Source organism: Melospiza georgiana, chromosome Z (genome assembly GCF_028018845.1).
Source record: "Melospiza georgiana isolate bMelGeo1 chromosome Z, bMelGeo1.pri, whole genome shotgun sequence".
Taxonomy (NCBI): Eukaryota; Metazoa; Chordata; class Aves; order Passeriformes; family Passerellidae; genus Melospiza; species Melospiza georgiana.
The window spans coordinates 13687901-13708935 of record NC_080465.1 but is presented as its reverse complement, the minus strand read 5'-3'; the positions used below and the strand labels follow the sequence as shown (position 1 = coordinate 13708935).

At 43.7% G+C, this 21035-nt stretch overlaps 1 protein-coding gene across 5 annotated transcripts in view; it reads right to left on the bottom strand.

Annotated features, from left to right (window-relative positions):
- Window positions 1-597: 597 nt before the first annotated feature.
- PALM2AKAP2 (PALM2 and AKAP2 fusion) overlaps window positions 598-21035 on the bottom strand; it is a 267455-nt gene continuing 247017 nt past the window's right edge. For 4 of the 5 annotated variants that reach the window (XM_058043266.1, XM_058043271.1, XM_058043268.1 and 1 more), the window contains 4 exons: window positions 18239-20633; window positions 11363-11541; window positions 8155-8193; window positions 598-1284 (listed from right to left, as the gene is read on the bottom strand). In XM_058043266.1, the coding sequence (XP_057899249.1) occupies window positions 1192-1284; window positions 8155-8193; window positions 11363-11541; window positions 18239-20633 (2706 nt within the window). In that variant the 3' untranslated portion in view covers window positions 598-1191. The remainder of the gene's footprint in view (window positions 1285-8154; window positions 8194-11362; window positions 11542-18238; window positions 20634-21035) is intronic. The other variant, XM_058043267.1, reaches the window with a different exon arrangement.

Here is a 21035-nt window from a genome sequence, read left to right as displayed (position 1 = left end):
AGACTTCCACAAAGCACTCTACTTCAAAGGCTTTTTAAGTTGTATAAATATAGTTGAAGACATAACTCTCTTTCTTCTTTATTTCATACCTCTTTCTAGGCCAGAGTCTGGCTTAGTTCATTTATTGCCTCATTTAAAAATTAAATGTCCTTTATTTGTATCCCTTTCCCACTACCTTTCTACTTCAAATTATCCATCTTTAAAGATTTTACACATATGCCATTCTTTCCCACCCCACCATCAAAAAATAGTTGTCATCCACTAAATACAGATTTTCTACTTAGAAACTTTGTTTATGCGTAAATATGCTCTGAGCACCTGGAGTTCAGGTGATATTGCAAGCATATAGGATCCTAAAGCTAAGGTAATCCATTTGGCTTAGCTCTCATCCCCATCTATTCCACTCCTAAATTGTGATGGCTTGTGTTTGCAACACAAGGATTGTTTGACTGAGTTTGCTGGATTGTACATTTGCAGTAACTGCCTCCCTGTTTGTTGGGTTTTTCTTGTTTTAAACAGATAAACTGCTAGAAAGGGGAGCACAACCCACACCCCACACACCCCCCCCCCCAAAAAAAAACCAACCAACCCAATCCCAAACCCAACCCTTCAGTCTCCTCAAAAAAACAGAACAGAGGGCAGTATCTTTGTGTTTTGTGGCTGGATAAGAGTATGCCGAATTAATGCTGACAGTCTTGTGCAGCGGCTGTGGGAGGCGAAGGAACTGCAGGAGGTTCTGACAGGAGCTACCATGGTCCTGGGGACAAGCAGGGCTGGCAATTCAGTCAGCAAGAAATACAGGTGTGAGCCCTGGCCGCAGACTCCTCCACAAATCACTTCCTGACACATGTCTGCAGCCTGTCTGGTCCGTGGGCGCAATCACCCTCCTGTGCACACCCCAAGGCCTCCCACCCCCTGCACCCTCTCCATTGCATTATTTCAGAGGGGAGATGGAGGGAAGAAGAAGGGGCTGTTTTCTAGGTGTGTTTTTCCTGTAGTTTTAGGATTGCCAGGAGCTGGATCATTTCTGTGTCTATGTGCATCAAGTTTGTTGTGTATTTAATAAATATTGGACTAAAATGCTGCTGCTTTCACGGTGGGTTTTTGTGTTTGCTTTTTTTTTTTTCTTTCTTCCATTCTCATTTTTTTGGTTCCGGCATGCCTGGTTGCTGTCTTCACACTGAAGAGTGGTTATTCATCCTCCTCTCGGTTGGCATAAATGCCAGCTTCCCAGCGCAACGCCAGAGCACTCTTCCTGCGGTTCACCCTGGTTGCCTCCAGGACCTGGTCAGGAGAGAAAAGGAAAGCACAGGATGTCATTCAGCTGGCCCTGCCCTCAGGGTGTCCCACACTGTGCACCCAGGTGGGCAGAGACCAGCCAGGCCGGCAGGGACCAGCCAGGCCGGCCCTCCCACAGGGCTCCAGTGCCACACCCTGTGCGGGAAGGAAGACAGGCAATGGAAGCACTCGCTGGCGTGAGAGAGGGAAGATGGCACACAGGAGCAAAGCCACACCACAGGAGGACACAAGTGGCAGGAGTTATCTGGCAGCATCCGGCTCTCTGCAAGGGAGCCCCAGCTGACCTCTACTAGCCCAGCTGCCCTGTCCAGGCCTTGGTCCTCTCCCCAAGGCCAAGCTTAGTTTAGTTTCAAACTAAAACTGCAGGAGCCAGCAAGCACCCTGCAGCTTTGTCCAGAGGCTGCTCTGGAGCTGCACATGAGGCCCAGCAAGCAGACAGCCGCCTATTTCAGCAAATCACCCTCTCGGGCAGGACCTGGCAGCAGTGCCTGCCCCCAGCCCCTTCTCGTGGTCGTGGGGCTGCAGCTACGGCACACTGTGACCAAAGTGAGAAATCCTTGAGGGAAAAATCACTCCACGCACATGTGAAAGGAGATTTACATGAGGAAGGCCTACAAAGCCTGGTACAAAATGGACCTGATATGTTTATATGTATTTCATATACATACATCATACACACGGGTACATGCACACATTGTGTCTATTTGTACATATGCACACACACGAACAAATAAATAAAAATGTAAGAAACAGTTTTGACACATGTTTTGAGAAAGTCAAAAAGAAAAGAAACAACACCAAAAGGCATTATTGTGATGCTTCGGAGACACTCCTCAGCAAATAATGCATGGCTGTGGGTGTTTTTCACAGAGCAGAATGAGATATAAAGGTGCCTGGAGCCTTCTTACAGAAGCACACGACAGTGTTACTTTCTGACCAACACTGAATAACAGTTCCATGATGAAACTACAGAGCTGGCAATGTCAATTATCCTCAGTGTGTTTTAACCATCTCTCCCAAAGAAGCAAGCTTTTGAAGCTTTTTACGTCAGTTAAAAAAAATCCCACAACAAATACATGACTTTTCATTGAAGCAATGCCGGCCATCCCTCATCCCTAATGCTTCCTGCAAGCTGCTCTGCACAATCCCTGACTGCAGAAGAGTAGATGACCTTTTGAGACAGGATGATGGTATTTTATTCTTCTGTGAAGAAAGTCACATGCAGGGAGGACTTAAGCCTTGACTAGAACAAAAGTAAATAATTTAAGACTAAAGAAATTCTTCTTCCAGCTTATGACCAGCTGTGGTTGGAAGAATACATACTGTACCGGCAGTATCAGAAAATCAGTTCTGACTGCCAGCTGAAATTACAGGCCACCATAACTTTGCTTATGGGAATGAGAATGCACTGCTGCATTTATGCCAATTGTAACCTCTACATCTTCATTCAAGAGCTGAAGATAGGACAGACTTTGCCAGCATTAGTATTTCTTTGCTCTCTTAGTTTCTTTTGACTATGACTCTGAACAAGCCAAAGACCTAAGATAAAATCTGTCCAACAGAGATTAATTTTAACAAAAACTCCATCTCATTCTCAGCACTGACCATAGCTACAAAGTTAGTCCAGTTCCACTAGTGGGATTTTGTTCTGAAATTCTGCCCAAAACCATGCTTCCTCTTTTTGCAGAACAACCACCAGAAGGAGGGACCAGGGCTGAGTGGTTTCTGTTTTTCCTAGTAGAGGGGCAAATGTGCTTCCAAGGAAAGGAAAAGGCAAAGGCAAAGGCAAAGGCAAAGGAAAGGGAAAGGGAAAAGGAAAAGGAAAAGGAAAAGGAAAAGGAGAGGAGAGGAGAGGAGAGGAGAGGAGAGGAGAGGAGAGGAGAGGAGAGGAGAGGAGAGGAGAGGAGAGGAGAGGAGAGGAGAGGAGAGGAGAGGAGAGGAGAGGAGAGGAGAGGAGAGGAGAGGAGAGGAGAGGAGAGGAGAGGAGAGGAGAGGAGAGGAGAGGAGAGGAGAGGAGAGGAGAGGAGAGGAGAGGAGAGGAGAGGAGAGGAGAGGAGAGGAGAGGAGAGGAGAGGAGAGGAGAGGAGAGGAGAGGAGAGGAGAGGAGAGGAGAGGAGAGGAGAGGAGAGGAGAGGAGAGGAGAGGAGAGGAGAGGAGAGGAGAGGAGAGGAGAGGAGAGGAGAGGAGAGGAGAGGAGAGGAGAGGAGAGGAGAGGAGAGGAGAGGAGAGGAGAGGAGAGGAGAGGAGAGGAGAGGAGAGGAGAGGAGAGGAGAGGAGAGGAGAGGAGAGGAGAGGAGAGGAGAGGAGAGGAGAGGAGAGGAGAGGAGAGGAGAGGAGAGGAGAGGAGAGGAGAGGAGAGGAGAGGAGAGGAGAGGAGAGGAGAGAAGAGAAGAGGAGAGAAGAGAAGAGAAGAGAAGAGAAGAGAAGAGAAGAGAAGAGAAGAGAAGAGAAGAGAAGAGAAGAGAAGAGAAGAGAAGAGAAGAGAAGAGAAGAGAAGAGAAGAGAAGAGAAGAGAAGAGAAGAGAAGAGAAGAGAAGAGAAGAGAAGAGAAGAGAAGAGAAGAGAAAATAATCAGTAGGAAAAAATTGGTCTGAGACATCAGCCTGTAAGGGGTATACTGGAGTTACTCCCACTGCAGAATGCCTGAACCAAGAAAAGACATCTCAAACTGAACAATGGAGAAGCAAAACTGGGAGTGGGTATCAGTGCATCATTCAGCATAAATTGCAAACTAAAACTGCCACCATGTTTTTAAATAAGGTCTGTGGAATTTGGTCTGCAAAATATGCCAGCTGAAAGTAAAATGGATTTTGCATAGTTTAGGACAGCCTGAAATCAGCAGCTTCTTTGCTGGACATCACAGTATTTGGATGGTCTCTGGTGATGGATTGCAAAAGTCAGGACACCTGAACTTTGAAGATTCCTGCTCTGGACCAGTCAGCTTCTATTTGTCTTCAAAGATGGCAATGGGGTTTCTTCCATTTATCCCTGCTCAGCACACCTACCCCACAGTTTGTCAGCTTCTACAAATGCTGCTGGGTCTCCAAGCAAAACTGTATCCAGATTCATATCAGAGGTACCATAAGGGCATAGCGTGTGGACTTGCACCTTGCAGGAAATCAAGTCTGGCTCAGTATTAACACTAAATGGTACAGCATATAAACTGAAGATCCTTTTGAATAGTTATTCCAGAATTATTCTTCTGTTCTTCTATCTATTGAAAAGAGTGTTTGACCTAAAACAACCCTTGTTTTTACAAGGCTGTGACAGTTTTAGACCCTCTAGAGGAAACAGTGGCATAATTATAGCACGCAACTGGAATGACTGAGTGGGGAATTGGGACTCCTCAATGGAGCATTGAAATCATGACCCAGGAAACCGCTTGCCTAAAAATAGTCAACTATCTCAATTTTAAAATAAATTTGGCTGGTATCAGGGCTGACTCTAGACCCATAGTGAGTGCAGCACCCCCAGGCTCTCCACAGCAAGTCAAAAATGCTATGTCAATGCTTCACAAGCACCCTCCTTGATAATGCCCTGCATCAGCTGAGTGGGGGCAGACAGGGGCAGATTGGTGCTCAGGGTGTCTGTCCTAAGGCAGCCAGGGCCACAGCTGCAGGAAGATCATGAAGCAGGGGCTTCACTTAAGCTTAGGCTCCTCCAGCCTGTGAACTATGTCCTATTGAAAAGGCCACATCAGGGAAAAAAGCAATGTTACATAAAATGTCTTATTTGGCAGAGGTGATTTGAATACCAGCTGTAGTAGAAGAGGAAGAACTTGGAGAAGAGAAGTAGGCGTGAGGGAAAGACAAAAGATATGCAGGGCTGTAAGAACTGCTCTTCACCTCCTCTGCAGAAAACGTCTTTATGGATCTTGTGGTTGCCGCTCAGGGTCTCGCTAAGAATTGCAGAAGGTTCTTTCCTTGAAGATTTAATTTATTTTTTGAGGATTTTGGAGAAAAAATTGAAACAGCTGCCACTTTTAGGTGGCATATGAATAATTCTTCTATCCATCCTAGAGATGGAGAGTTTCCATCATCATGCTGATTTTACAAACCCAGCACACAGCTTACAGCTTTATTAAGAGCTCCTTTACTGACAACAAGAGTAAGCTATATATATATATATATATATATATATATATATATATATACACATATATATATATTCTTTAGCCCAATTAATATTTATCACAACCACTGAAATAGTTGTGTTATTTTTGAGCAATCATAAAACTGACTGCTATATAGTACATGACAATTTTTGTTGAACAGTAGTAGCAAAACTGATGTGGAAGCAAACAGTTTTTCTGAGGTTTAATATTTAACTGATTATTTCCATATGAATCTGGAAGAAATAAAAGAAGAAGAGAAAACAGAAAATGCAAAGGTCTGCATGTCTAAACTCTGTGAGTACTAGGTGGTAAAGTTGCTTCAGAAAACACATTCATGGAGCACAGTGTGCATGAAGAGATGGAAGCGCAAATGCAGGCAAGAGGCTGCCTGCTCCTGCAGATGTGAGTGTTCCTGCTCAGGAATGATAAACTAAATGCTTTAAATGCTGGAACTACCAAGAGAGCATCTATTTCTTCTGCATGAAGGTATTTTCTTTACTGTACCCACTTAGTGCTGTTTACTGAATACCCAGAGTGCTAGTAAACACAGTGAGGAGCTGGGTATCTGAGACTAAAATTTGTTTACTTGAAACAAGACAATGGCAGTATTAAATTGCTGCTTCTAAGTATTAAAACATGAACTGTGTGCCCCATGCCATCAAATCTAGTATCATGAAATCTAGTTCATCTTCTGTTTAGTAACACAAAAATTTTCAGCAGTAGCCTTTAATGTTGCATAAATCACCTTACTGCAGTTATCTGCTACAGCATGATTGGCATTATGGAAACTCAAGCTAGTGTCCTGTACATTTGAATGTATGTATAGCTGTAAGGCCAAAACCAGAGAGTTTTGAGGATAAAAATGTCCTATATAAGGGCATGCACTTAGGTCTCTAAACAGCAGTGGGGTGTGCTGCTATTACAGGCTGCAGGAATCTGGGGGAGATGCAACATATCACCCTTATGAAGCAGGATGTAGTTGCTGTGGTAGCTGAACGCCAGCACTTACTGTGCTCTGCTGGGGGGCTGTGTTCTGCTTTCCAGAGTGGAGCTGTCAGAATCACTGTGTGGATGCCCCTGCTCCCAAGCCAGAGTAGGCACAACTGGCACAGCTACAATGATTAAAACTGACCCACCTGCCTGCACCAGAGTGCATTCTGGAAGGCTCTGGTGAACAGGAGACACAGGTCAGCTGTGGGATTAGTAGAGAGTAGGGACATATGTACCTTGAGTCTTGCTGTTGCTTCTGAAACAACCTGCCTAGTTTCAGCTGAAGATTTCCAGTGAGAATCACATGGTTTCTTCAGTTTGAGGATGGATGCTAGGGAATAGCCAGAGAACATACTTTCACCTGCATGAGGAATTGCTGTGTCCTACAGTATTTTTTATTTCTAGCCCATTTCCCATTCAAACACACTCTTTTTCAGCTCCTTACTCTTTGTATCATTACCATAACACAAGCTGGACACAAAACTCTTCCCAGCAGAAGACCATGGCCTGGGCCTGTAAAAACTACACCTGAACTTGTGCCTCTCACACAACATTGAACACTCTGATCACTACCTGCTGTTCACAAATCTTGACTTAGATTATTGTGCATATATTATGGAGGAGAAAAGGCACAACCTCTGTTTAAAACCAGGACTCGGAAAGCACAGTGCTCTGATACTGATTTAACTATATAAATACACAAAGATCAATCACTGGCACGTATCAGTGTGATAAAACTTACTATAAATTATTTAATGAATAAGAAATGGCTTGTCTTTGCTTTACTCTCCAGGTCAGAAAATGTTCATGTACTTGTCTTGAGGTAGCTGATGTTGTCAAATATATTATGGAATAGAAAAAGAAATAGAAGATTCAGGTTTATGAAAAAGTGCTGATGTTGGACAAATAAGTATCAGTCATTACCACAATCTGCAGAGAAAATTACAGGCATTTGAAATACACATATTATTGAGCACCTCATTAACAAACATTGCAGAAACAAGCATTGTCGTTAGTACCAACTACCTGCTCTTAAAATTACTTCCTTTGGCAAAGTCCAGCTTTGGGGATATAAGGACTGTGCCAATTACTACTTTGCTTAAATACTGAATGTCACTGTAAATACCCTTTATTTGGCAGATTTGGGTTTATTCCACCCTGAGACAAACACTGATGCTAAGTTGTAGGACTGTGATCAGTCATCACATCACAACAGACAAGGACAAGGAAAGGTTCACAATATGAAACAAACTGAGGCCATGCACTCGGATCTGACTCTTCCATAGATCAAAGGATGGTGTGCAAGTTTTTTTTATAAAATACTATAGATTTTCATAGTATTAAATACATTGTAATCAAAGACAAAGGAAAGCTACCGAAGTTTCATGCAGCATTTGAAGACACTTGGATCCCAGGTTTAGCTTTGCCAGCTAAATAAACAGTAAGGGGGATTAAGGGGAAGTTCTTATTTCTCACCTCAGGAATGCTGCAGTCCCAGGCAACAGCTCTCATCCCTTTAATTACAACCCCTCCCATGCCATAAATTGTAACTAGAATCCAAGGGTTAGAAAACCAGCCACACAAATATTTGCTGATGAGAGGTATAAGGGAATATCACACACACACACACACACACATATTTTTTATATGAAATGTCACTGGCACACACTATGAAAATGACAACTGTAGCAACATGCACTTGGAATCACCATGCAAGAAGAAGCAAAAATAAACAAGCACTTGAAAAGTACCTCAGAAGTAACCTTGCTAGACAGTAATTTACAGGTGTACTGGTAGAAAGGGAAAAGACCAACATTAGTACATTGAACAAGCATGTTATAACTAGGAAACAAGAACAAATTACAGAAATCTAAGAACTGGCACATTGCACAGTATAAAACTTCAAGCAACTTAGTGTCATAAAAAAAAAAAAGTGAAGATTAGCCAGTTTGGTGTTATTTTAATGACGTTGCTTGGCCAGTCTCAGTCTTGTTTACCATCAGTGCTTGACCCATTTCCTTGCTGCTGCTTTTTCTCTTGCACTCATCTCCTGAAACCTGTACTGCCACACATCCTCTGGAAGAAACTGCCCCCCTTCCTGAGCAGCACAGCTCTTCCAAGATGTGCTTGATTTGCCCTCTCTTTCTGAAAGGCACGACCCACAAGCCTCGACCACAGAGGCCACGTTGTAGCCACTAAAGCCACTGAAGCCAGACATGAAACAGAAGGTGGTGGTGCCTGAAGGAGAGACTCAGAGGGTGAATGCCCTACAGAAACCACCCTCCTGGCTTTTGTTGCGTCTTACACAGGGTGAAAGTGGATCTCTGTACATCAGTACTGCTGGTGTGCTCAGCATGAACGGGAGTTCCCATGGACATGAAACCTTTCCACAAATCTCTCCATTCAGGAGACGACGGCTGCTGTGCCAGGCACCCTGACTGCTTCCAGTACTTGAGGAAGTCTCTGGTTCTCCTCACTCACATTGAGCAATGCTGAGCCACATTCAGCTCTCAGGACATCACACTCCAAGGAGCAACTGCCTGTCTGGTTGTCAGTTATGCTCCTAATCCTGCTGTATTTAATGTATTTTTAAAATTAGTGCAGTGATTGGCTATTTTGTTTCTTTAGTTACAGAAAAACCTTTTCCTGAGAACACTGCTCACATGATCTCTGCTGACAAATTAAAGCTATTTGGCTTTTAAATAAATAGTTGCTTAGCCTGGACTACAAAATATTCACTCAAACTGACAGTGTACAAGTGCAGCACTTCTTATTAAAATTATACCATTGACAGACAAAGGCAATGGCAGAGTTGTTTACCAAAGGAGAGTGGAAAAAGCCAGGGAAAAGAAACAAAACACTCCCACTGATCTCAGGAAGTTCTCTCTGGGCTCTGCAGGACACAGACATCTAATAGGATTTTGGGTGGGCAGCAAAAAAATCTTGTTTGGCTTCATGCAGTGGGCTTACAGAGGAGGAGAATGATGATGAACCTCAGCACTGTGGGACACTGGTGTGCACTGGGACTTTTCAAATTCACTGAAGCCTTGAAAATTCATGCCAGGAAAGGATCTATCCCACAGGTTGTCTCAGTGGCACCAATGCTCTGGCAGTGCATCTTAGGGTTGTCAGTGGCTGTGCAGCTTTAGCAGCAGTGGAGAGCTGAGATGGCACCCAGAGCACACCTCTGTGGTCAGACACTGCCCAGACCACTGACCAGCACTCTGGACAGGACATCACTTCAAACTGCAGCAGAGACCAGGCAACTGTGGCCAGTCCACTTTCCAGGGAGCATGTGTGCAGCTCTGCAAGCACTTGAGGAGCTGTGCTCAGGTAAATAAATGAGCAGGACCTAGGATTCCAGCACAAGCTACCACTTCACAGGCTGGGCAGGTCACCTTCACTCTTCACAGGGGCAGAGGAAGAGCACAGGGTGAGTACAAGCTGAGTGCCACCCCAGAGCAGAGCAGCTGCTCTAAGTTTGCAGCCACCAGGCCAATGGTCTCGGTGTGGGACTCCAGTGCTGGTTTGCACAGTGGGTGTTACACACCCAACTCTTTTTAATGTTCCTCTCAGCTTCTGCAAAGATCATGCAAGCCTCTGAGCACCTTCAGGGACAGATGCTCTGGGGAGATGCCAGGAAACAGCACCCACCAGAGCAGGTGGGACCACCCTGTTTCACTGGGTGCTTTGGGGAGGGAGAGAAACCAGAGAGTGGCTCCTTCCTAAGATGTGGCCCCAAGATGCCACTGCCAGAACAAGACATGCTCCTGCGCACAAGCTGGTTTTCTATTTGCTGTAGAAGTCTGATGGGCAATGGAACCTTGTTCTTCAGTGGCCTCAGTAGAATAAGGGACCAAAAATTCAGGTGTGCACTGGAAACAAATCTATCTGCATTTTTAGTCAGCCAACAAAAGTGCAACAGGACCCCTCCACATTGCATTCTTTCTGATTTTTACTGCCTTTTGTTACTGTGCAATATCCACAAGCAACTAAAAGCTGCCACACTAGCGCAGTACTTCTGTTACAAAACTTCACTTACATCTATATTCCTAGTAAGAACCTGACTTTAGTGAACACTACTAGAAAGCAGTTTGTTGGAGCATCCTTGGCAGTAGGGTCATTGTTCAGACATCTCTGGGAAATGTCTGGAGGACTCTGGCTGCTTCAGCAAATACTGACTCTGACACTGAACTTGTATCTTACTACAAGTAAGATACAAGTTACTATCTGCACTCATTGCACAGTAATAATGACTCTGAATAAGAAACAGCTCACGCTCTCTTAGGAAAAAGAAATTTTCCTGAATTTTGATACTTCCAGCTAAAAAATCTGTAGCTCTCCTTATTAGTGTCTCTAATAAAGACTATCTTAATTCAGAAACACCATAATTCAGATGAACTCTACTACTGCTCGTCTGGAAGGAAGACAACAAATCCAGCAACAACGTGCCAGCTGTTGAAGGATCCAAGTTAACTCCCAGTCTAGTTCCACAACTGCTGGTTTCTGGGGAAATTATCAACTTACAGTGAAGACTGAGCACACTTGGATTGGATTTTGGGGATGGCGGGGGGCAGTCTACAAACACAGGTGTGAATACATGCTTGATCCACAAATTTCAATGCACTACTAAAATAAACCATTGGAGGGTCCTGGTGATGTGTGAATCTGCCAATTACAGGGCAGCTACACACTGCTCTTATTATTAGTTAACATAATTAGTGAAAATTAAACATAATATGAGCTGCCTTTAATATTTGCAGTGACACACTCTTCCTCTTCACTGGCCTGCATCCTTCCGTTTCGAACACCTGCCCCTTGCAATGTGTTAAAGTCCTTACCCACTTGCAAGGTGATCTGATCAGATTCTGGTGAAAGGACCTTTTTCAGTGTCTGTTGGTTCTTGCAAGTCATGGTCTCTATCACAGAGCATGAAGGGAGAAGGAGAACTGCGCTTACCGCACTGTCGTCCATCCTTTCTCGTCTCTTGGTTTTGTGTGTCTCATAATCCTCCATCAGGGTCTGCATCAGGTTCTTGGGCCGCTGGGCTCCTGCAGACTCCTCGGGTGGAGGGTCCAACTGCGAGGCAGGGCCTTCTGTGGTGGGGGATGGAGGAGGCTTGATCTTCTCTATCTTCCCTGCAATGACATGAAAAACAATGACCCCTTCTAAGCTGAGAACTCACTAATTGTTTACCAACGATGACAGCTGGAGAAGCATTTCCAGCAGATTTTGAACGAGGAAACAGTTTGGAATGAAGTCTATGAAACAATCTGGTAAATCAGGATGGTTATAGACTTAAAAAAAAATTCTCCCTCTTCCTGTAACCCACTACAAAATCTTTTTACAAAACCACCGTTTACAAAAGTACCTGCTTGAAATACCCATTTCCTCCTACAGAATACATTTCTGTGATTTGGAAATGTTTGTAAGATTCTGGAAAATCACAAGATGATTTTTTTCTTGCTCAGCCAGTGCAACACAGGGACCATGCACGAGACATCCAAAGAAGGCATCTTGTTAAACACAGCTGCCTTCTCTTTTTCCAGGGCTTTTTATCTGCTTTGTAAGCAAGAAAGGCTTTGGGTCGATCCTCAGCACTGCTCTTCCCTGCAGCAGTTTCCTGCAGGTTGCAAAGAGGAGGATGTGGCAGAGGAGGATCAGGTCTCTGTCCTATAAACTCTTGGTTCAGACATGGCCTTTGAGTTCCCTCCTGAAGGAAAGCCAAAGAGAACTCATTTTGCTCTCTGGCTGAGTCCACTGCATCCCACGGAAGGTCACTGTTTTGAGCACAGTGACCCCAAAGGCAGGTAAAAGGCCCTCCAGGAAAAGCCTGTAAGCTGCAGTAGCACTCACAGGTGGACAACCCATACTTCTCTGGGAAGGACAGCCTGCCTTTCCCACCACCAGGGGCTGACTTGGGGTGAAGCACCCACCATGTCCTGCTGCGTAAAATGAGGACGACAGTGGCAGATCATGGGAATGATATGTGGAGGTTCTCAGCTGTGACAGGAGAAAGAAATGCTGAACCAAAATCATGTTTCCTTTTCCATCCAACCATCATCAACTCTTTGAAATAAGACACTTCAATGAATGTAAAAAAAAATACCATGAAAAGAGAAAAATACCCACTGCAAACCCCTTAAAAATAAGTGAAATAATCAGAAGGATCATGCTGAGTTTCAGGAAACTTGTTGATAAAACAAATGAAAACCCTAGCTGGGCCTTCAAAAACCGTCATGACAGTTGCAGCCACTAGAGAGCAGCCTTGACATCTCCTGTAAAAATCAACACGATTTATTCTTGGAAGTAGAAGTGAGCCAACACTCCAGAGGTACTTTTACAAGAACTTCCCCTGCCAGGGTTTTCCATTTCTGATCAGTGTTGAAAAACCCAATATGATTAGTTTCTCCTTAAGTTAAGCTTAATTTTAGCCTAATTAATTTAAGCTTAATTAATTGGGCAGTGATGAGGATGGGAATCCATCCTTTTTATAACACCCTACCAGAAACTGAAGGGGGAGCTTCTATGAGGACAAGCTCTTGTCTGAGTTTCATCAAAACTTGGTCCACAGATAAAGAGGAGTTATGCTGCCAAAGCAGAGACCAACAGTAGGTCTGAGCTGCCCAGCTGCACTCATGTGTGACAGCTTAGACTGATCAGCAGGAGAGACTTGAAACTACTGACACCCTGCCAATTAGGCCCACTGGGTAAAAAAGCGTGATGAAAATGAAAGGCCTGATTAAGGGTCAGATATCTTGGTGATTAAGGACTTCATCCTTACACTAGTAATTGCCTTGGATGGATGTACATAATGGGGGAAGAATGAGGCTTCTCAGATGTCTGCCCAACTTGTACCTTCTCCAGCGATACACACACCACAGGATGCTCAAATCTACAAACAAGCCTAATGGCTGAAAAGAGATCCTTTCATTCCCCTTCACCTGGCAAACAATGCAAATTGTAGGTTTTGGGGATTTCTACTTAAGAAAGGGGACATCTTCGTGCAGGACTGTTTGCCCCGGATGCAAGCCCCATCAATTTCCATTATGACATGAGAAAAACATTAACATTGGAAGAGACCTTCAAGAAATCATTGACTCCAAGCTTTGTATTGCATGTACATATATATTTATATGATATATATATATACAATATATGTACACATATTATACATATCTGTATTTATACGAAGGCTACAGCATCCCAAATCTATAAACACACATTTACTTTTTACTTAGAGATGCTGTTGAAATTTTTTTAAGACATTTGCATAGCAGAGAAAAATTTTCAAAGTAAGACATTTCAGCAGGAAACCAGTCTGTGCTGGACTCAGGGGATTGCTTAAGTACATTAAAAAAAAAGATTCCTCTAGTAACACATAGCCTCATTACCACTCCAGGTGAAACGCGGCTTCTCTGCTCTTCTTGAGAACCAGGTGAACAATGCAAATATGCAAAACCACAAACAAGCAAACAGTAAATAAAGTGTGTCTCAAAGATTCTCCCACTTCATAGACATCCTCCACTAGGGAGGGAGTGAGAAAGCAAAAGGCAAATGAACTCGGTTGGTATGTTGTTAAGGCACTCCTGGAAGTATTCTGGGGATGACTGATGAGCACTCCAGAGAAATCCCTGGAGAAAATTATTAACTTTCTTTTTCCATACAACTGCCTATAAAGGGGTAACGAAATAGCATCTTCCATGAACATTTCTACTTTCGGCTTTCTCATAATTCTGATTTGAAGAGGGAGTTCATACATATGTATTGTATCTGTTCCTTATTGTGTACATGCATACAAGGCATTAAAAATTTAGCAACAACCATGAAATATCTTGCCCGAAGTTTCTGCTCCTCTTCCCACTACAAAAAAAGTATCTTCAGGCTATGGCTGAACCTGAGAAGCTTCCTAAACATAGGTCTTTATTAGAGAAAAATTGAAGTGGAAAATGGTTTTGAAGCTGAAGTGGTTTCTCTGATGGAGGCTTAAACTCCACAGCGGCCACTCAGGGTAAGAAAGTAGAGAGAAGAAAGAAAAGGACAGCACGTACACATCCCTCACAGTTACTGACAATTTAGAGGTATCTGACTGCTTGTGTGTCTAAGCTGCAACTTCATCACTGAGCTTTCAACACCCACTGAAGTTCTCTCACTTAGTTCATCAGCTGAGGGCCACAGAAGATGGGCATGGGGGGCAGTTCTCCTTGATGCTTGGTGCAAGTGTTCGAGTGCCTGCACACAAGCCCCAATGAGCCTTATGCCTCACCTGGCAATACTTTAGTGACAACACCAAAAAGGCAGATGTGGCAGCTTCCCAAAGTACCTGTCAGGCATGGTTTCTCTGCTAGGTACTCCCCATCTCTCATCCTGACACAGCAGATATTGACAAAGGGTTTGGCTGGAGATGAAAAGCCTTCACTGAACCGAGACCTCTCCTGTAATGATTCTCACACCTCCTTTTGAGGAACAGGACTACTCAGAGCCAGGCACTACAGGAACTTAGATACAAGTCCTGCATAGTCAAAGTTACTTCTAATAAAAGGAATAACAAAAACCACAGGAATTACATAACCATGCTTATGCTGGATTCTCACGTCTCAAGTCGCACACTCATCATCCTGCTCAAATAAACTATCAGACAGGCCCCTCTCCTCTGCTCAGGAGAGATGCTGTACCACCTGCACGCTGTTGGAGGAAACCACTGTCTTGCTGTGCCGCTGCTCACACCATACCAAGTGCAGCAGGAGCTCCAGCAAAACAACACAGGAGACATTCAGTTTTAAATAGTGCTCCAGAAATATTTTGGGATCCATGGTGACTATCCATACAGCAATACTCTGGCAATTTGGTCTTTCTTGAGTCTCCTCATGCAGGAAACCCAACTTTTCTGGGAAAAATTCACATAGGTTCTTCATCTTTACCTTTCCAGGAGTGCCCTGGAGAAGAGTGTACACATTCCACTGAAATTACTCTGCGTCTCAATTCAGTGGTCTGAGATGGGTTAAAAGGTTGTTTCAAAGCATCAACAAACAATTTTAAAGGATAATTGTTATCAGTACAGAAGTTTATTACTAAAAGACCTTTTGGATTGTGCTGAGTGATTGGCAGACAAACTGAGTGTTACCATCGGTTCTATGAAGTTGCATGTCAGGGTGAGTAAAGACACACTGTTTGCTATCTAAAGTAATTAGCAGTTACTGCACATATACACCTACATGAACTGTGTTAATCTGCCACACTTCAGTTAAATTACACTGCAGTTCACTGCAGTCCCTTTTCAAGGTTTGTCTTTCTGTTACCTATGTCAGTATCCACCTGGTTCAAAGCACAGAAGGGGAGCAGCAGTAATAAGTAGTCAGGAAACACCAGGAGTCCTAAAAAAAGCTACTCTGCCCAGACCACCACCTAAATACTGCCTGATTTTTAGGCCATTGCTAATTAAGTTTATTATTATGCCTTCTCAAAACAGTAAGTATGCACTTCCACACTTAAGGATTAGAAACAGATTTTTCAAATTTATACTTGACCTCTTAATCCCTTCCTGCTGAGGTATCCTGATGTTACTGCCAGTTCTTTCCTTGGAAAAGGCAATTTGCTGACAGAAATACCTCTGTTTCTTCTTTATTACTACCATCAGTAGTAGAATTGCTATTATTTTTCTTTGTGAAACTAGATATACATACTACAGTACCAGACATATTCTACAGCATATTCCTTACTGGCCCCAGCAGAAGCAGGTTTTCTTTTCTGATCTGTATGTCACCTTTGCTCTGTCTATCCTAATAGCCTGATGTTTGTGACTCTCCTAAATTATATTTTGACTTTTTTCACAAATATTGAAAAGATCCTGTAACTATTAAAAGGGAAGTTGCTGCAATCTCTCAAGAGATTACATGGTATTCCTCCACCCTATTTCTAAGGATGCCTGCAGGCGTTAACAGCAATATAGCTGGCTAAAGGGACAGCAAGGAGGAGATGAACTTTACGAGAGGTGAGGTTATACACCTTCCAATGCTAAGGGTCCTGCAGCTGAGAGCTATGCTGAGCACATCTGCTGTTCAGCAAGCACTAAAGGCAGAAGAACTAAGAAGAACTTTGCCAATGTTCTTTGTGGGTTTTTTGATCAATGATAGTCTTAGACAATGACACATATTCATCTTTTCCTAGAAATTATTTCTTTGCCTTGTCATCGGCTGCAAATTGCAGTAGCTTGAGTCATTGTCTAAGAGATCCCAATTTTCTTTCTTGAACATATGGCAGTTGGACATTTAAAGGAAACTGTCTGGAATGATTCATTATAAACAGAAGTTTATAATTTTCTCTAGAATGTAATTTACGACAAACATTTTTACAGACACAAAGTAAATGCCTTTTTGTGTAGAGAAAGCAGAAATATGTTGTTTTCCTAGAAGCTCTGTTAAAACAAGCATTAGTGTCAGCAGCCCATCCAACATCACTTCTGAGTAAAATACAATCATTATCTACCCCATTTCGAGCACTTTCACTACAGATGATGCTGTTTTTGAACAGTCATGAGCACACCTTTATGAAACAAGTCCTCCTAACTGACGTCTGTAGTGCCCTGTATCTCATGTGTTGCAGATATTTCTCAGAACACCTCAGATTAGAAAGGATCCTTATGGAAAATGCTATACTAGGAGTTATAACAATAGCACTTCAAAGAAAAGACTGGTATTTGCTACATTTTTTTCAAAAAATACATGTTAAGATCATCCTCTTTGCAGAAGAAACTGAACTAAGTATTCTCTATTTATGTGCTCCATAAAACTCCAAGTTCACAATCATACTGAATAATGGGCTAAATCTACTTCTGATTCAAACTTACCATGACTTTCAAAAGAAAATTACTACCACTGGCTTGTATTTACCCCAGTGGAAATAAAGACAGCATTTAAGTACTTTTGGTAGAATGAATACTTTTTCACAATGACCACTGTTAATAAACCCTACAGGCACTTGCAAAGCATATGCAGGTATATGCTTAATAAAAATCACTACACAGAAATAAGCCTGGTGTGTGTTTCTGGGGTTTTTTTAAAATGTATTTTTTTCTGTATTATATTTAGAAGGCATCAGTGTTTGACATTATTTCTTGAGAAGCGGAATGGGGAGACAGATATGCTCTAACTGCTGTGAATGTCAGAAAAAGAACGCAGAAACTGATCGGTCAAGAAGACTTCCACTGAATCTATTGAACAATTTGTTTGTGTTGCCTGTTTAATTCAGTAGTGAATAACACCAGCTAAAATACATGGCAACCCATAACTCTGGATATAATTTTACAAGACAAAGCTCATTAAGACCAAGACCGCAAAACAGAACGCAAAACACACAGAAAAAGATATCAAATTCATACCCCAAAATCTGCACATCTTCACTTATTCTGCACTTCCCTAATGGCGTGCAGGAGAACAGGAAACCTATTAAGGACAGTCTTGGGTGTTTGTCTTTCAAATAGCCACACAGCTGTAAAAACTGCTGCTGTGCTTCCCTGAAAGGATCCTAAATTTCAGTGGGTGGTCTGAGCAGCACAGCGATGGACATGTCACACTACCATGTGGCAGTGGGTGAATACAGAACGGGGTTTAGTACGGATTATCAGTGTCTCTGCACTATTTGTGAAAACTCAGAACCTTCCACAGGTGTGCTCACAGCCAGAAAATTAAGCTGTCCCATACAGTTTCCAGGCACATTAAGCCATCTGCCCTCCCACCCCCTGCAAAACAGTATTTTCATTAAAAAATGACATAAAACTAAACCATACCTGACCCTTCAGTCACGTTTCACTTCTGCTCTGACACTTTGAGCTCTTACCTGGTGCAGTTTTGTAAGACACGGTTCTGGTGGACATGGGTGGTGCACTCTTTGTAACAGGGCTTGGTGCCATTTGCAAACCCTGCCGCTGCCTCTTCAGCTCCTCTTCTCGTTCCTGGGCAGCTCTGATCTCTTCTTCAATCATGGACAAAGTCCGCTGTTTCCTCGACCGTAACTTGAAAGGCCCCACAGTCACTTCAGGCTCCTGTGTGGCCAGGATGGAGGCAGTGCTCCGAAGCTCCGCTGCCTCTGAATACTTGCTGAAATAGCTGACTTCAGGTCGGCTTTCTTCCACAAGGAATGGCTGGCTGGCTGAGTACATGGGCGACTGCTGCAAACTCTTCCCTTCCCTGAGTCCTGAGTCTTCCTCTTTTGAAGTCTTTGGTATGGTGTCCCTTTTCTCTTGAACTGGTGAAGACACCTGGGGTGGCTCAAACGTTGGGTTCTGATGCTCCTTGGAGGCTGGAGCTGGCCCAGTGCTGGCTGGCTGCTCTTTGGCTGAGACTTCTTTCTCTGCTGGGATTCCTTCTTCCCTTGGGTTTCCTTTCTCCACCTGCTCAGCTATGGCTTGTTGGATGGCGTTTTGAACCAGCAGGCCAGCGTGGTAGTCCAGCTGGTCGTCCATCAGCATGGAGTCTGCCAAGGCAGAGGAGGGCGAGTCACAGCCTGGGTCACTGAAAGACTTGGAGATGCCTTCAGCCCTGCACTCAGCTGGAGTTTCAGCCTGCGGGGTCTGCGGCAGAGAGAAATCCGCTAGCGAGCTTTCCTGCAGGGCGCTCATGGTCTCATTGGAGGCACCGCTGTCACTTACGTTATCCATGCTGAAGTCATTGGAAAGGGTCTCCAAGACAGTGGTATCCTGAGACCTGACAGACAAGTCATCCAAACCGGAGTCAAGCTCCTCTGGCGGTGAAGAGGCGCTTCCTGACTTTGGGAAGTGATCTAGAATTCCCTGTCCATCATCCTTCACCACTGTGAAGACCGCCCTTGCACTCATGAATTCTCCATCCTCTGCCCACAGTTTTGAGGCTGGCCCAGCTCTGGGACTATCACTGGAAGGTAAGTCTCGTGCTGTGTCAGCTGTGGTATTCTGAGTGCTTTTGTCCTCTTCTGAGCTACAAGAGACTTTCTGTGCTTTGACGACTGTGGCGCTGTTACCCTCAAGCTGTCCAGTTTGCCCGCAGACTGAAACAGGTCTTGTCACGGACGACATCGGCCTGTCCACACACGGAGAATTGAGGCTTTTGTAGAAGGGTTTGACAGAGAACATTTTGGGCGTTACTGACCGCCTTGGTGGGGCCTGACCCTGAGATGGACCTGAATTCTCCATCAGCTGGAACTGCTTCCTGGCAGCTGAGAAGTCAATTTGCTCTGTGACAATATCTTCTTTCTTGATACTGACAGGCTCTGGGGATACAAAGGAGCAGCTGACCTGTTTAGGGGATGTTGGTGCTGCACCTTGCTGCTGCTGCTGCCTCTCCTTGCGCTCCTTGTACTTCTTGTGAGACTCCAGATGCTCTTCATCCAGTTGATCCTCCAGGGGCTTCTCCTGAGGAGGGTTCCACCATTTGGCAGCAATGCTGGGGTTCTTCTTGACAGCCTGGCTTTTAATGAGTTCCCTTCTTTCTTTTTCAAGTTCCATCATTTCCTCTGATGGTCTCACTTTGCGGACTCTGTATTTTTCTTTCTCTTCCTCATCTTCAAAGAGCTTTGAGGGCTTTTTCTCTTCATGGAAGGCTCGCAGTTCAAACTTTGCCTCTTTCTTAAGGGTTGTAAGAGTTGTCTCTCCATCCTTAGAGGATCTTCTAGAACTGTTTGAAGAAGTGGGACTTCCTGGCACCTTCAGACTCTCCCTAGTGTCTTCTTTCAGACCACCCAAGGAATGGCCATTGGATTTCAGGTTCTCATCTGTTATATTAGCTTCACATGTCTCAGCCTCCAAGGATACCTGCTTGTCTGCTACATTTTCTTCTCTTTCACTAGACACTGACTCTTTGTTGACATTAGCAGATGCTCCTGAACCATCCATAACAGAGACTGCACTTGGTTCAGGGGAGGATGTCCCATTAAATGTACTGTCTGCAGCAGAATCGCAACAATTTGCCTCCAGCACTTCATCTAGGTATCTGATCTCTTTAGCAACTTCACTGTCCAGAGATTCATGCCTGTCCCTAAGTCCATTTCGGCTGGAAGCAGGCGAAAAGAAGTGGGTTGGATTGTCTGTGGGATGTGGTGAAGCCACTGTGGTGATGCTTTTATGTTCAGAAACTGGAACTTCAATTTCCATTTTCTCTTCCTTTGTAGCAAGCACAGTAGATGGCTCCAAGAAATTGGCACAGTTTTGGTCTCTGTTTTTTCTTAACCTGATGTCATCCTCAGGGATTCTGGAAGATTTCTAAAATAAAAGAGAGAGAAATTATGAAATCTTAAAAAATGAACACCTAATTTTTTGCAGAGCGAACACCATCTGGAAAACAAATCCTAGCACTTCTTGAAGTTGAGATTAAAGCATTCCCTCAGAGCATGGGAAAGCAAGGCAAGCCATTAACACAAAAAGTAGGAAGTTACCTTACCATATGCTGGAAAAGGTACTAAAACAACAACAAACTTTAATTTAAGAATCTCCCACTTGCTTACTACCCTTATTTTGTCACTATTTCATGCCTGTGTCTTGGTCTGTGACTAGGAATAAACTTTGAATTTCTAAGTTAACAGTAACTTCGCAATTTTGATTCCTCAAAGATTTGCACATGCATTACACAACACCTATCATCTTGGTACTCCAAAAATGCTTTCC